This window comes from Salvelinus alpinus, chromosome 9 (genome assembly GCF_045679555.1).
Source record: "Salvelinus alpinus chromosome 9, SLU_Salpinus.1, whole genome shotgun sequence".
Taxonomy (NCBI): Eukaryota; Metazoa; Chordata; class Actinopteri; order Salmoniformes; family Salmonidae; genus Salvelinus; species Salvelinus alpinus.
In genome coordinates, this window is record NC_092094.1 from 19,423,426 (window position 1) to 19,440,352 (window position 16,927).

At 46.2% G+C, this 16,927-nt stretch overlaps 1 protein-coding gene across 1 annotated transcript in view; it reads right to left on the bottom strand.

Moving 5' to 3' along the window:
* LOC139584462 (solute carrier family 45 member 3-like) overlaps positions 1-16,927 on the bottom strand; it is a 61,215-nt gene that overhangs the window by 19,934 nt on the left and 24,354 nt on the right. Inside the window, exon 2 of the mRNA XM_071416351.1 lies at positions 6,414-6,773. Coding sequence (XP_071272452.1) covers positions 6,414-6,561 — 148 coding nt within the window. The 5' untranslated portion in view covers positions 6,562-6,773. The remainder of the gene's footprint in view (positions 1-6,413; positions 6,774-16,927) is intronic.

The window sequence follows — 16,927 nt, forward strand, 5'->3', positions numbered from 1 at the left end:
AGCACGGTGGCTATATATACACAGAGTCAGTGGTGCAGCACGGTGGCTATATACACACAAAGTCAGTGGTGCAGCACGGTGGCTATATATACACAGAGTCAGTGGTGCAGCACGGTGGCTATATATACACAGAGTCAGTGGTGCAGCACGGTGGCTATATATACACAGAGTCAGTGGTGCAGCACGGTGGCTATATACACACAGAGTCAGTGGTGCAGCACAGTGGCTATATATACTGTTGAAGTCGGAAGTTTACATACACTTAGGTTCAACTGTACACAGGGCCAGTCGTGCAGCACGGTGGCTATACAGTTGAAGTCGGACGTTTACATACACCTTAGCCAAATACATTTAAACTCAGTTTTTCACAATTCATGACATTTAATCGTTGTAAAAATCCCTGTCTTAGGTCAGTTAGGATCACCACTTAATTTTAAGAATGTGAAATGTCAGAATAATAGTAGAGAGAATTATTTATTTCAGCTTTGATTTCTTTCATCACGTTCCCAGTGGGTCAAAGTTTACATACACTCAATTAGTATTTTCTAGCATTGCCTTTAAATTGTTTAACTTGGGTCAAACGTTTCGGGTAGCCTTCCACAAGCTTCCCACAACAAGTTGGGTGAATTTTGGTCCATTCCTCCTGACAGAGCTGGTGTAACTGAGTCAGGTGTGTAGGCCTCCTTGCTCGCACACACTTTTTCAGTTCTGCCCACAAATGTTCTATAGGATTGACGTCAGGGCTTTGTGATGGCCACTCCAATACCTTGACTTTGTTGTCCTTAAGCCATTTTGCCACAACTTTGGAAGTATGCTTGGGGTCATTGTCCATTTGGAAGACTCATTTGCGACCAAGCTTTAACTTCCTGACTGACGTCTTGAGATGTTGCTTCAATATATCCACATAATTTTCCAACCTCATGATGCCATCTATTTTGTGAAGTGCACCAGTCCCTCCTGCAGCAAAGTACCCCCACAACATGATGCTGCCACCCCTGTGCTTCACGGTTGGGATGGTGTTCTTCGGCTTGCAAGCCTCCCCCTTTTTCCTCCAAACATAACAATGGTCATTATGGCCAAACAGTTCTACTTTTGTTTCATCAGAGCCGAGGACATTTCTCCAAAAAGTACGATCTTTGTCCCCATGTGCAGTTGCAAACCGTAGTCTGGCTTTTTATGGTGGTTTTGGAGCAGTGGCTTCTTCCTTGCTGAGCGCCTTTTCAGGTTATGTCGATATAGGACTTGTTTTACTGTGGATATAGATACTGTGGTACCTGTTTCCTCCAGCATCTTCACAAGGTTCTTTGCTGTTGTTCTGGGATTGATTTGCACTTTTCGCACCAAAGTACGTTAATCTCTAGGAGACAGAACGTGTCTCCTTCCTGAGCGGTGTCACGCCCTGGCCTTAGTATTCTTTGTTTTCTTTATTATTTTAGTTAGGTCAGGGTGTGACATGGGGTATGTTTGTGTTTTGGGTGTTTATTATGGTAAAGGGGGTGTTGGTTTTAGTGTATGGGTTTGTGTTGAGTGTATGTGTCTAGGATTGTCTATGGTTGAGTGTAGGTGTTTAGGAAAGTCTATGGTTACCTGATTTGGTTCTCAATCAGAGACAGCTGGTTATTGTTGTCTCTGATTGGGAGCCATATTTAAGGTAGCCATAGGCTTTAGGTGTTTGTGGGTAATTGTCTATGTTTGAACGTTTGTAGCCTGTGTGCACAACGTTTATAGCTTCACGGTCGTTTGTTTAGTTTATGTATAGTGTTCGTTTCATGTTTTCTCTCTTCTGAATAAAAGAAGATGTTCTTTTTACGCGCTGCGCCTTGGTCCTCACTCTCTTCAGTAGACGATCGTGACAGAATTACCCACCAACGGACCAAGCAGCGTGACAAGCGGCAACAGGAGCAAGGCATCAAGGATTCTTGGACATGGGAGGAGATATTGGAAGGAAAGGGACCTTGGGCACAACCGGGAGAATATCGCCTCCCTCGTGAAGAGCTGGAGGCAGCGAAAGCCGAGAGGAGGCGATATGAGGAGGCAGCACGGAGGCAAGGCTGGAAGCCCGTGAGTACTACCCAAAAATTTATTGGGGGGGGCTAGGAGGTAGTGGGCCGAGGGCAGGTAGGAGACCTGCGCCCACTTCCCAGGCTTACCGTGGAGAGCGAGAGTACGGGCAGACACCGTGTTACGCAGTAGAGCGCACGGTGTCTCCTGTACGTGTGCATAGCCCGGTGCGGGTTATTCCACCTCCCCGCACTGGTAGGGCTAGATTGGGCATTGAGCCAGGTGCCATGAAGCCGGCTCAACGCGTCTGGTCTCCAGTGCGTCTCCTCGGGCCGGCTTACATGGCACCAGCCTTACGCATGGTGTCCCCGGTTCGCCTACATAGCCCGGTGCGGGTTATTCCACCTCCCCGCACTGGTCGGGCGACGGGGAGCATTCAACCAGGTAAGGTTGGGCAGGCTCGATGCTCAAGGGAGCCAGTACGCCTGCACGGTCCGGTATTTCCGGCGCCACCTCCCCGCCCCAGTCCAGTTCCACCAGTGCCTACACCACGCACCAGGCTTCCAGTGTGTCTCCAGAGCCCTGTTCCTCCTCCACGCACTCGTCCAATGGTGCGTGTCTCCAGCCCATTACCACCAGTGCCTACGCCACGCACCAAGCCTCCTGTGCGTCTCCAGAGTCCTATGCATCCTGTCGCTGCTCCCCGCACTAGCCTTGAAGTGCGTGTCCCCAGCCCGGTACCACCAGTGCCGGCACCACGCACTAGGCCTAATGTGCGTATCCAGGGTCCAGTATGCCCTGTTCCTGCTCCCCGCACTAGCCTTGAAGTGCGTGTCCCCAGCCCGGTACCACCAGTGCCGGCACCACGCACTAGGCCTAATGTGCGTATCCAGGGTCCAGTATGCCCTGTTCCTTCTCCCCGCACTAGCCTGAAGGTACGTGTCCTTAGCCCGGTGCCTCCAGTTCCGGCACCACGCACCAGGTCTACAGTGCGCCTTATCCGGCCAGAGCCATCCGTCTCTCCAGCGCCATCTGAGCCATCCGTCTCCCCAGCGCCATCTGAGCCATCCGTCTCCCCAGCGCCATCTGAGCCATCCGTCTCCCCAGCGCCATCTGAGCCATCCGTCTGCCCAGTGCCGTTAGAGCCGCCCGTCTGTCCCGAGCCGTCAGAGCCGATCGTCAGTCAGGAGCCGCTAGAGCCATTCGTCAGTCAGGATCTGCCAGAGCCGCCAACCAGACAGGATCTGCCAGAGCCGCCAACCAGACAGGATCTGCCAGAGCCGCCAACCAGACAGGATCTGCCAGAGCCGCCAACCAGACAGGATCTGCCAGAGCCGCCAACCAGACAGGATCTGCCAGAGCCGCCAACCAGACAGGATCTGCCAGAGCCGCCAACCAGACAGGATCTGCCAGAGCCGCCAGCCAGCCATGAGCGTCCAGAGCCGTCAGCCAGCCATGAGCGTCCAGAGCCGTCAGCCAGCCATGAGCGTCCAGAGCCGTCAGCCAGCCATGAGCGTCCAGAGCCGTCAGCCAGCCTGGTGCTGCCCCTTATCCTGGTGCTGCCCCTTATCCTGGTGCTGCCCCTTATCCTGGTGCTGTCCCTTATCCTGGTGCTGCCCCTTAGTCCGGTACTGCCCCTTAGTCCGGTGCTGCCCCTTAGTCCGGTGCTGCCTCTTAGTCCGGTGCTGCCCCTTATTCCAGTGGGTTTAAGAAAGCGGGTAGTGACTATGGTGGGGTGGGGACCACGACCAGTGCCGGAGCCGCCGCCGTGGACGGACGCCCACCCAGACCCTCCCCTAGACTATGTGCTGGTGCGCCCGGAGTTCGCACCTTAAGGGGGGGGTTATGTCACGCCCTGGCCTTAGTATTCTTTGTTTTCTTTATTATTTTAGTTAGGTCAGGGTGTGACATGGGGTATGTTTGTGTTTTGGGTGTTTATTATGGTAAAGGGGGTGTTGGTTTTAGTGTATGGGTTTGTGTTGAGTGTATGTGTCTAGGATTGTCTATGGTTGAGTGTAGGTGTTTAGGAAAGTCTATGGTTACCTGATTTGGTTCTCAATCAGAGACAGCTGGTTATTGTTGTCTCTGATTGGGAGCCATATTTAAGGTAGCCATAGGCTTTAGGTGTTTGTGGGTAATTGTCTATGTTTGAACTTTTGTAGCCTGTGTGTGTGTGTGCACAACGTTTATAGCTTCACGGTCGTTTGTTTAGTTTATGTATAGTGTTCGTTTCATGTTTTCTCTCTTCTGAATAAAAGAAGATGTTCTTTTCACGCGCTGCGCCTTGGTCCTCACTCTCTTCAGTAGACGATCGTGACAAGCGGTATGACGGCTGCGTGGTCCCATGGTGTTTATACTTGCTACTATTGTTTGTACAGATGAACGTGGTACCTTCAGGCATTTGGAAATTGCTCCCAAGGATGAACCAGACTTGTGGAGGTCTACACATTTTTTTTAAAGTCCTGGCTGATTTATTTTGATTTTCCCATGATGTCAAGCAAAGAGGCACTGAGTTTGAAGGTAGGCCTTGAAATACATCCACAGGTACATCTCCAATTGACTCAAATGATGTCAATTAGCCTATCAGAAGCTTCTAAACAATGACATCATTTTCTGGAATTTTCCAAGCTGTTTAAAGGCACAGTCAAATAAGTGTATGTAAACTTCTGACCCATTGGAATTGTGATACAGTGAATTACAGGTGAAATAATCTGTCTGTAAACAATTGTTGGAAAAATTACTTGTGTCATGCACAAAGTAGATGTCCTAACCGACTTGCCAACACTATAGTTTGTTCACAAGACATTTGTGGAGTGGTTGAAAAATGAGTGTTAATGACTCCAACCTAAGTGTATGTAAACTTCTGACTTCAATTGTACATAGAGCCAGTGGTGTGGTGTCGATTTTAAACCTAAACATCTAATTCAGCATTAATGTTCGGTCAAATATAACAGCATGCCACAGTTTGGAGGCAATGAGATCTAACAACAACAACCCCTCTTTGTATCTGTTGGTAAGAGTAGGGTGCTGTTGTTAGTGTCGAACAAACCCGCGGCCACAGTCCAGAACCACATTAAAAACTCAACTATGGGGATCTAAAATGAGCCTGTTCCATCAGGAGACAGCAGGCTGTTGTAGATACATTTTCTAACGGGCTGTTGGGGCCACTTCCATTAGGACAGGACCCCTCCAGAGCACTGGTCCTCTGTACCTCCACACTAAGCCCTCTGACACCCCTCACCAGTAAAAGCCCTAGCTGCACAGCAATGAAAACATTATAGAACACAATGCAGCAACGCTCCGAGAAATTAGCCAAACTAGCAGAGACATTACAAACACATCCATAACAAAAACAATGACTGCGTGAGAAGTGAAAGGGCAAATGGAAACGTGTTCATATTCACATCTGAAATGACCTGCTTCATTTCAGTTTTGAGTTGTGAAGTGCAACTCATGTAAAGAGTAAAAGTAGGCCTGTCAAACGGAGTGCTGCTGCCTCCAGCCGTTCCGTCTCTCTGTCTCCCACTGCCTTTCAATTAGCACCTCATTACGACCTGAACAAAGCAACAGGTGATTTGGCCTCTGATTAAGGTAATGGCCTCATTGACGCCTACAAGGCCAGTGGGAAACGGACAAATAGCAAGAGACCTGTGGCCCTGCCCAACCCTATCTCCTCGACACAGTCACACACAGTCACAGGCCCGCTAGCAGGCAAGCACACACACACACACACACACACACTTTAATAAGAGGTTTGTTTCCTATCCTTTACCCTTCCTACAGAGGACATAATCAATTTGAATATCAAGTCTGAGCCACCAACAACTGATAAATCATTCACATATGCTACACAGTTGTTCATCAACCCGCAGAATACATTTCAATTTGTTTGGCTTTCATATGAGTTACACATTTACTGGGACTACATTAATGAGTCTCAAATTAGATTGGCACTGCAATCTGCAGACAGTTTAACTGCAATAAAAAGGGACATAAAAATTATGCGATGGGGTATAATCATATTTTCTACCATAAAACATGAAAAAGGCACGGCAGAAACACTGGGAAAAGAGAGAAGTGTCTAATGTATTAAATAATGGGAAACAGTTGACACCCAACAATCCATCAAGTGGTCAGCTAGAGAACAACAGAAGAGACGGATGAATCCTATTCTCCAGTTTCTCTCCCCAAGGGATTGTGTATGTGTGTGCGCACGTGCGTGTGAGCATGGGCGCGTGCACACGCCTGTTTCTGTGTGTGTGTGTGTGCGTGCATGTGTGTGTGTTGGGTGATATATAGCTAATGTGGCGGGGATGTTATCTCATCTTCCCCTTAGATGAAGACTCTTTCATGTCTATTGAATGTCCTGTCAGAGAGAGGGGGCAAGGGGGGAGTAACCAGAGCTGGCTTACCTAGTACCATAGTCATGTACTGTTCCTCTACCCCAGCCTCCAGCAGCAGGGGGGGAACGTACGTGATCCCAGCTGCCACGCAAATCTCCAGGCCGCAGGTCAGGGAGTTCAGCAGGACGAGACGCCATTGAGACCTCCATCCAGACATATTTACAGGTTCGCCTTTCCACTGCTACTCCGCAACTGGGGACTGCTGCCGGAAGACTGAGAGCCAGATGGGGCCCTGCGGGACGAGGCTCGGGGATGAGGGGGCCGTCGCAGACAGAGAACAGGGAGAACACACGGACCGTCTCAGATGACCTGGAGGATCCATCCTGGCTTCAGCATTCTGGATCTGAAAGAAGAGAACCTAGGAGAGAGCTGTTGAGAAAAACAAAATAACAGATTGACTCACAGTGGAAAGCATGGAGGCTGATAGCTAAGACCGACCTGAGGAGGGAGGGACGCCGGGAGAGAAAAGGGCCGAGACAGGTCCCTCTAAGGCTAAAACACCTGGTGGTAGGACGCCTCAGGCACAGAGATTGCTTGATAGCTGCTGCCACAGAGAGCCTTTCTCACAAGACAAGGAAGAGGATTCCAACATGTAGATACAGAGAAGGGACTGATAAGCTCGAAACAGTTTGTGCATATATAATGATGATATTTTGTGATGTTTTTGTTCATTTTGGACTCCGGTAAGTTTTCTATGGGCAGCTCGGGCACACAAAATTTTTTCTCAAGGCCAGCCAAAGTTCGGGAGCCGAAGTCTACGCCCCTTGTCCATAATTGGTCAACTGTAAGGATTCTTCAATGAAGTCTTTGATGTCAATGACTCGTTTTCAAGCAAATTTCTTCATTGAGAAATACTGAACCAAACATCCTAGATGTAAAATTGCGCGACTAAGATCTCCTCTGCATTTAATTTTTTTTTATGACAGATTCCTTAGATTAATTCGGACTATTTTGAGGACGTATATACTGGCTACGGCGTCTCGAATAGGACAAACAGTACTATTGTCACTTTTTTCTCGTTTTTCAAGTGAAGATCTTTTAAGGGAGTATGCGAGCACACTCGTTCGGTTCTCCTAGCTGACTTTGGCTAGCTGCCAGCCGAACTGAAGCACGCTGACACCTTTAGACAGCCACAACCAGCCACAAAAGGATTAATACACAAACTCAACAGTTCAGCTTCTGAACAGCTTGAACAACAGTGAGATGAGTCAGACCTACAGTTGAAGTCGAAAGTTTACATACACCTTAGCCAAAAACATTAAAACTCAGTTTTTCACAATTCATGACATTTAATCCTAGTACAAATTAATTCCCTGTCTTAGGTCAGTTAGGATCACCACTTTATTTTAAGAATGTGAAATTTCAGAATAATAGTAGAAAGAATTATATATTTCAGCTTTGATTTCCTTCATCACGTTCCCAGTGGGTCAGAAGTTTACATACACTCAATTAGTATTTGGTAGCATTACCTTTAAATTGTTTAACTTGGGACAAACGTTTCGAGTAGCCTTCCACAAGCTTCCCACAATAAGTTGGGTGAATTTTGGCCCATTCCACCTAACAGAGCTGGTGTAACTGAGTCAGGTTTGTAGTACGATCTTTGTCCCCATGTACAGTTGCAAACCGAAGTCTGGCTTTTTTATGGCGGTTTTGGAGCAGTGGCTTCTTCATTGCTGAGCGCCCTTTCAGGTTATGTCGATATAGGACTCATTTTACTGTGGATACAGGTACTTTTCCTCCAGCATCTTCATAAGGTCCCTTCCCGAGCAGTATGACGGCTGCGTGGTCCCATGGTGTTTATACTTGCGTTCTATTGTTTGTACAGATGAACGTAGTACCTTCAGGCATTTGGAAATTGCTCCCAAGGATGAACCAGACTTGTGGAGGTCTACAATTTTCTTTCTGAGGTCTTGGCTGATTTCTTTTGATTTTCCCATGATGTCAAGCAAAGAGGCACTGAGTTTGAAGGTAGGCCTTGAAATACATTCACAGGTACACCTCCAATTGACTCAAATGATGTCAATTAGTCTATCAGAAGCTTCTAAAGCCATGACATAATTTTCTGGAATTTCCAAGCTGTTTAAAGGCACAGTCAACTTAGTGTATGTAAACTTCTGACCCACTGGAATTGTGATACAGTGAATTATAAGTGAAATAATCTGTCTGTAAACAATTGTTGGAAGAATTACTTGTGTCATGCACAAAGTAGATGTCCTAACCGACTTGCCAAAACTATAGTTTGCTTACAATAAATTTGTGGAGTGGTTGAAAAACGAGTTTTAATGACTCCAACCTAAGTGTATGTAAACTTCCAACTTCAACTGTATGTGGCGACGTGGAAAATGCACCCATTTGGCACTATCTTTCCCTCTCTGTTTTCTTAAGGCGAAGAGAGGGAAGGAGGGAGGGAGCGCATAACAAAAGTGGTGGTTGACAAAGAAAGAGAAAGAGCGAGAGAAACATTCCAGATGAGCTTTCTCTCTCAACAGGTGGGAGTAGGTGGGGTCTGGGGTCCAGCCCTCCACATCTCGCTGCTCTGTCATTAAACTCTCCCATCCAGGCCTGATTACACCATACCAAGTCAAGAGGCTTCTAACACTCACTCTCATTTTCACCCATTGTTCTCCTGAATTGCTGCTAATGAGCCCATTTCTACCACTTCCTCCTTCGAGAGGAGGATCTCACACACAACGAACAGTGACGTTGGCAGATCCACTCAGACCGAAGGTGATTCTAATTCAGTGTCATTTTCTGCTACACTTAGAAAAGGGACACTACGATACACATGGGTCTTTTATGCAAGTTTACATGATGCGAATAGACTCCAGGCAGCAGTCATCCATTCAAATTGGAGTAAAAAGCATAGTCAGCATAATGAGACACTGTCTAGATGAGGGTCAATGGTCCCAATAGCAAAATAATATTTCCTGGTCTCCCAATAAAATATGAGCAAAGTGGCATTATCTTTACTTCCACTCCATTAGACAGAAGGAAAGCACACCCTGATCTTATAATCCTGCTTCAATGATGCAAATGCACGCTGCATCAACAGAGCCTCAACAGATCTAGGCCTACATCATTTACCAATTCTGATTTCACAGTTCTTCAAACGACTGCCCCATCACACACACACGCACAGACACGTCTACACAGACACAGAGATACAGACACACCCACACCCACGAACATGCACACACACACACAGAGAGCCCAACCCAGCTCCATCCCATGCGTAACAGAACACTACAGTGTACCCCATCTATCATTTCCTCTCATAATCCTCCTGGGCCTGATATATCAATCTCCTCTGAAGAACATCTCCCCCCAACGATGACAAGTGTACCTTACTGCCTGCACAGCCCTCCTTCACTCACCCTGTGTCCTTTCCACCCTGTGTCCTACTAGAGCTGGGAATTGGTAGGGACCTCACTATACGTTATGATCATGATAAATAGGTGCTGATACTATATGTATTACGATTCTCACGATTCTATATGAGATATATTGCGATTCGATACTGTGATTTTATTGTGATTTGATGTTCCAAACATATTGCTCACTTTGTCTGCTGCAGAGAGACAAGAGAGAGCATGAGAAAACGATTTTTGATAAGTCATGGAAATTAAAGTGATGAAAAGATGGACAACAAAAATACCGGAGTTTTGGCAAAGGTATAGTACAGCCGTCTAGCGCTAGCTAATGCTACATATAAAAAATATGTACAAATTGATACTTGGAGTCAAATATTGATATAATATCATCCCAAAATAATATTGTGATATGTAACTGTATCAATTTTCCCCCCTATGATTAACAAATATCCTTCTTTTTTCATATATATTATTTTCTCATGAGAGAAAAGCTTGATTTTTATGTGAAGAAAATAGAACAGGAAAAGCACAACGCGAGATGGGTATATCAAGCAACAGCAGCATACTCTAACCCTCAACTGGACTAATTTACTGAGGTGATGCAATAACACATATAAGAACAATAAAAGAGCATGGATCAGGTGTTCCTCAAGTTGGTCACTCTGGAAAAATGTATTGGGAGAAACCCTAGCTGTTATAGGACCGGATTTCATCAGCCTAGGTACCGGACTGATTCAGAGTCAGACATAAAAGGAACTCTTGCCATGTTCCCAAGAGAAAAGCCTACTGCCAAGATGCCATCTGAGCAAGAGATGTGTGAGAAGACTGAGAACAGTTGCAGACGCAAAAACAACAAGATGCTAAAATCAGATTTGATGTGAAATTCCTTCACCAGTGTGGTCCATCTCCTTAGCAAACCAAATAGATACAGTTGAAGTCGGAAGTTAACATACACTTAGGTTGGAGTCATTAAAACTCGCTTTTCAACCACTCCACAAATGTCTTGTTAACAAACTATAGTTTGGGCAAGTCGGTTAGGAGATCTAGGGTGTGCATGACACAAGTAATTTTTCAACTTTTCCAAAAAGCCAGACTACGGTTTGCAACTGCACATGGGGACGAAGATTGTACTTTTTGGAGAAATGTCCTCTGGTCTGATGACACAAAAATAGAACTGTTTGGCCATAATGACCATCGTTATGTTTGGAGGAAAAAGGGGGAGGCTTGTAAGCCGAAGAACACCATCCCAACCGTGAAGCACAGGGGTGGCAGCATCATGTTGTGGGGGTGCTTTGCTGCAGGAGGGACTGGTGCACTTCACAAAATAGATGGCATCATGAGGTAGGAAAATGATGTGGATATATTGAAGCAACATCTCAAGACATCAGTCAGGAAGTTAAAGCTTGGTCGCAAATGGGTCTTCCAAATGGACAATGACCGCAAGCATACTTCCAAAGTTGTGGCAAAATGGTTTAAGGACCACAAAGTCAATGTATTGGAGTGGCCATCACAAAGCTCTGACCTCAATCCTATAGAACATTTGTGGGCAGAACTGAAAAAGTGTGTGCGAGCAAGGAGGCTTACAAACCTGACTCAGTTACACCAGCTCTGTCAGGAGGAATGGGCCAAAATTCACCCAATTTATTGTGGGAAGCTTCTGGAATGCTACCCGAAACGTTTGACCCAAGTTAAACAATTTAAAGGCAATGCTACCAAATACTAATTGAGTGTATGTAAACTTCTGACCCACTGGGAATGTGATGAAAGAAATAAAAGCTGAAAGAAATAATTCTCTCTACTATTATTCTGACATTTCACATTCTTAAAATAAAGTGGTGATCCTAACTGACCTAAGACAGGGAATTTTTACTAGGATTAAATGTCAGGAATTGTGAAAAACTGAGTTTAAATGTATTTGGCTAAGGTGTATGTAAACGTCCGACTTCAACTGTAAGTCATTTACAATAATAGACTAGTTAGTAATGAAGCACAGCAGAGCACAGTAAATAAATACTGTTCAGGTGCACGGAATGAATTGGCTGCATTTACATGGTGAGTTTTTAAAAAAATAAAAATAAATTGAACCTTTATTTAACTAGGCAAGTCAGTTAAGAACAAATTCATATTTACAATGACGGTCTAAGTCCTCCAGGAAATAGTTTCAGTAGTGATTATTTAGTAGTTCAACAACAATGATCAGTTGTGAAGAAACAGAAAAACAAAAGCATTAGACAATTTGTAGGGAATGTAGTTCTATAAAATGTTCTATTCAGCATTGGATACCATTACTGATGTCATCATCATAGGCGACTGGAGTGTCAGTGAGCAACGTGAGAGGACTGTGAGAGAGCGACGTGAGCGGAGTGTCAGTGAGCAACGTGAGAGGACTGTGAGAGAGAGAGACGTGAGAGGAGTGTCAGTGAGCAACGTGAGAGGAGTGTCAGTGAGCAACGTGAGAGAGACGTGAGCGGAGTGTCAGTGAGCAATGTGAGAGTAGAAGGGGGACAGAGCAAATGCTTTAGCAGCCTGGGGCCAGCAGGGTCCCAGGTCACTCCTATGGAGGAGAGGGGATCAATTTGATAAATTTTTTGAAGATTTGTTCAATTGGGGCTTTTATTAATACGGGGGTTCATATAAAATGGTATTTTAAAAAAACAGCAACTGGAGAGTCTGTGTCTGTGAGTCTGAGAGAGGAGCAGGAGAATTGCTGCAGCATGACATCAGAACCACAAGGACTCTTGTGGTGTTCTGGCTCCCTCTGAATGTCTCCAGGCCTGCAGCACAGTAGTTCTCCCCCTCTGTGTTCCTGTTCAGGGATTGCTGACAGGAGTTAAAGGAACAGAGCTGTGTCCACAACAGCAGGCCGCATGTGTGGCTTTAACCTCCAGTCATCCAGACAGTGAATTCCAGATAGATTCCAATTGAGGTTGGGCAGGCTGGGGACTGGGCTGGGGAGGAACTCCGAAGTGAAAGGCCTTCTCTTTGGGCTCGGAGCCTTGGACTCCCATCACATCAAATCAAGTTTATTTGTCACATGCGCCGAATACAACAGGTGTAGACCTTACAGTGAAATGCTTACTTATCACTAACCAATAGTGCAAAAAATGTATTAGGTGAACAATAGGTAAGTAAAGAAATAAAAACAACAGTAAAAAAGACAGTGAAAAACAGTAGCGAGGCTATAAAAGTAGCGAGGCGACATACAGACACTCGTTAGTCAGGCTGATTGAGGTAGTATGTACATGTATATATGGTTAAAGTGACTATGCATATATGATGAACAGAGGGTAGCAGTAGCGTAAAGAGGGATTGGCGGGTTGTGGGTGGCGGGACACAATGCAGATAGCCCGGTTAGCCATTTGATTACCTGTTCAGGAGTCTTATGGCTTGGGGGTAAAAACTGTTGAGAAGCCTTTTTGTCCTAGACTTGGCACTCCGGTACCGGTAGTAGAGAGAACAGTCTATGACTGGGGTGGCTGGGGTCTTTAACTATTTTTAGGGCCTTCCTCTGACACTGCCTGGTGTAGAGGTCCTGGATGGCAAGCAGTTTATCCCCAGTGATGTACTGGGCCGTACGCACTACCCTCTGTAGTGCCTTGCGGTCGGAGGCCGAGCAATTGCCGTATCAGGCAGTGATGCAACCAGTCAGGATGCTCTCGATGTTGCAGCGGTAGAACCTTTTGAGGATCTCAGGACCCATGCCAAATCTTTTTAGTTTCCTGAGGGGGAATAGGCTTTGTCGTGCCCTATTCACGCCCGTCTTGGTCTTTTCGGACCATTCTAGTTTATTGGTGATGTGGACACCAAGGAACTTGAAGCTCTCAACCTGCTCCACTACAGCCCCGTTGATGAGAATCGGGGCGTACTCGGTCCTCCTTTTCCTGTGGTACACAATCATCTCCTTAGTCTTGGTTACGTTGAAGGATAGGTTGTTATTCTGGCACCACCCAGCCAGGTCTCTGTCCTCCTCCCTATAGGCTGTCTCGTCGTTGTCGGTGATCAGGCCTACCACTGTTGTGTCGTCTGCAAACTTAATGATGGTGTTGGAGTCGTGCCTGGCACGCACCCCTGGGGGGCTCCAGTGTTGAGGATCAGCGTGGCAGATGTGTTGTTACCTACCCTCACCACCTGGGGCGGGTCAGGAAGTCCAGGATCCAGTTGCAGAGGGAGGTGTTGAGTCCAAGGATCCTTAGCTTAGTGATGAGCTTTGAGGGTACTATGGTGTTGAATGCTGAGCTGTAGTCAATGAATAGCATTCTCACATAAGTGTTCCTTTTGTCCAGGTGGGAAAGGGCAGTGTGGAGTGCAATAGAGATGGCATCATCTGTGGATCTGTTTGGGCGGTATGCAAATTGGAGTGGGTCTAGGGTTTCTGGGATAATGGTGTTGATGTGAGCCATGAGCAGCCTTTCAAAGCACTTCATGGCTACGGACGTAAGTGCTACGGGTCTGTAGTCATTTAGGCAGGTTGCCTTTGTGTTCTTGGGCACAGGGACTATGGTGGTCTGCTTGAAACATGTTGGTATTACAGACTCAAACAGGGACATGTTGAAAATGTCAGTGAAGACACCTGCCAGTTGGTCAGCACATGCCCGGAGCACACGTCCTGGTAATCCGTATGGCCCCGCAGCCTTGTGTATGTTGACCTGCTTAAAGGTCTTACTCAAGTCGGCTACGGAGAGCATGATCACACAGTCGTAGGGAACAGCTGATTCTCTCATGCATGCCTCAGTGTTGCTTGCCTCAAAGCGAGCATAGAAGTGATTTAGCTCGTCTGGTAGGCTCGTGTCACTGGGCAGCTCACGGCTGTGCTTCCCTTTGTAGTCTGTAATAGTTTGCAAGCCCTGCCACATAAGACGAGCGTTTTGAGCCGGTGTAGTATGATTCAATCTTAGCCCCGTATTGACGCTTTGCCTGTTTGATGGTTCGTCGCAGGGCATAGCAGGATTTCTTGTAAGCTTCCGGGTTAGAGTCCTGCACCTTGAAAGCTGCAGCTCTGCCCTTTAGCTCAGTGTGAATGTTGCCTGTAATCCATGGCTTCTGGTTGGGGTATGTACGTACAGTCACTGTGGGGACGACGTCCTCAATGCACTTATTGATAAAGGCAGTGACTGATGTGGTGTACTCCTCAATGCCATAGGAAGAATCCCGGAACATGTTCCAGTCTGTGATAGCAAAACAGTCCTGTAGTTTAGCATCTGCTTCACCTGACCACTTTTTTATAGACCGAGTCACTGGTGCTTCCTGCTTTAATTTTTTCTTGGAAGCAGGAATCAGGAGTATAGAGTTGTGGTCAGATTTACCAAATTTAGTGAACATTACCTGGCTGTTGATCAGTTGACTTAAAGACCTCTGTCTGGTCTGAGGAGAAAAGACGTCCTTGTCTTATTTCTGGAGAGTCTAATCATACATTTGGCCATGGCACTCTCCATCTACATAATTAAGCCAATGTCTCAGCACAATACATCTCAGAAGTAATTTGAATATGAAGCTGATGTTTAACTTTAATTTAACATTTTTGGCAATTAATTAGAATTATGAATTATTTTGAAACTTTCTCCATGGTTGTGCCAATATGAAGTATTAAGTCCGATCATGAAACTGAAGTAGTAACATATACAATTCATGCAATAAATAACAATAAAATAAAATATATTTGTTTATTTTTCTGAAAATACAGATTAAATTGTCCTTTACACTTTTGAGGGAACTTAAAACCCAATCAGCTCTCCTTTCAGAGTCCTGGCAGAGCTGGCGACCCTCCCGGGGAAGCAGCGCTGGTTAGCCTATCTGACAGACAGATGGACAGACAGGAGATTCACACACAGACACTTATCAGGTGGACCCAGAGGAGAGGGATGCACGCTGGGGATAACTGATCTGGAAGTGAGGAGAGGAGGATCAACACCCCTCCCAGTCCTTTCAAACTGTTGAAAGGGGAAAGGGGGATACCTAGTCAGTTGTACAACTGAATGCATTCAACTGAAATGTGTTTTACGCATTTAACCCAACCCCTCTGAATGGAGATAGTAAGAGATCTGGGAGGGGACTCTTATCCCTCTTGGCACGCAAATAGCACAAAAATGGATTGCCACAGAGTCCAGTCCTGTAGCCTTTTGTGAATCAATGCCTGATAATGTCCCCGAGGACCCCTTCCTTTCAGTGCCTCAAAGCCTATTATGTAAAGCTGCAATGACTAATATGAGTAAATTGCATCTCAATGACTTTAGTCATTAGAATGACAACAGATTTATTTGCACAAAGTTAATTGAGAGGTAAAAACCTGATTTTAAGCCTAAAAGTTTTTGCTGTAGAGTTGAAGAAAATTGATATTGCTCATATTTGTAGTATTAACTCAAACAGAGCTCTCCAACAGTTTGCCCTCAAAAAGTCCATCCATGCCTTCTTCTTGGCAGGGCTGGCACAGTTCCTTCATTGTGAGCAAATAATCGGTGTAGTCACCCCTCCTCAAGTGCAATAAGCACTGCGTGGACTGGCATCATACACGGCTGACAACAATGAGCACCGTGTGGACTGGCATCATGCATGGCTGACAACAATGAGCACTGCGTGGACTGGCATCATGCATGGCTGACAACAATGAGCACTGCGTGGACTGGCATCATGCATGGCTGACAACAATGAGCACTGCGTGGACTGGCATCATGCATGGCTGACAACAATGAGCACCGTGTGGACTGGCATCATGCATGGCTGACAACAATGAGCACTGCGTGGACTGGCATCATGCATGACTGACAACAATGAGCACTGTGTGGACTGGCATCATGCATGGCTGACAACAATGAGCACTGCGTGGACTGGCATCATGCATGGCTGACAACAATGAGCACTGCGTGGACTGGCATTATACATGGCTGACAACAATGAGCACTGCGTGGACTGGCATCATGCATGGCTGACAACAATGAGCACTGCGTGGACTGGCATCATGCATGGCTGACAATGATGAGCACTGCATGGACTGGCATCATGCATGGCTGACAACAATGAGCACTGCGTGGACTGGCATCGTGCATGGCTGACAACAATGAGCACTGCGTGGACTGGCATCATGCATGGCTGACAACAATGAGCACTGCGTGGACTGGCATCATGCATGGCTGACAACAATGAGCACTGCGTGGACTG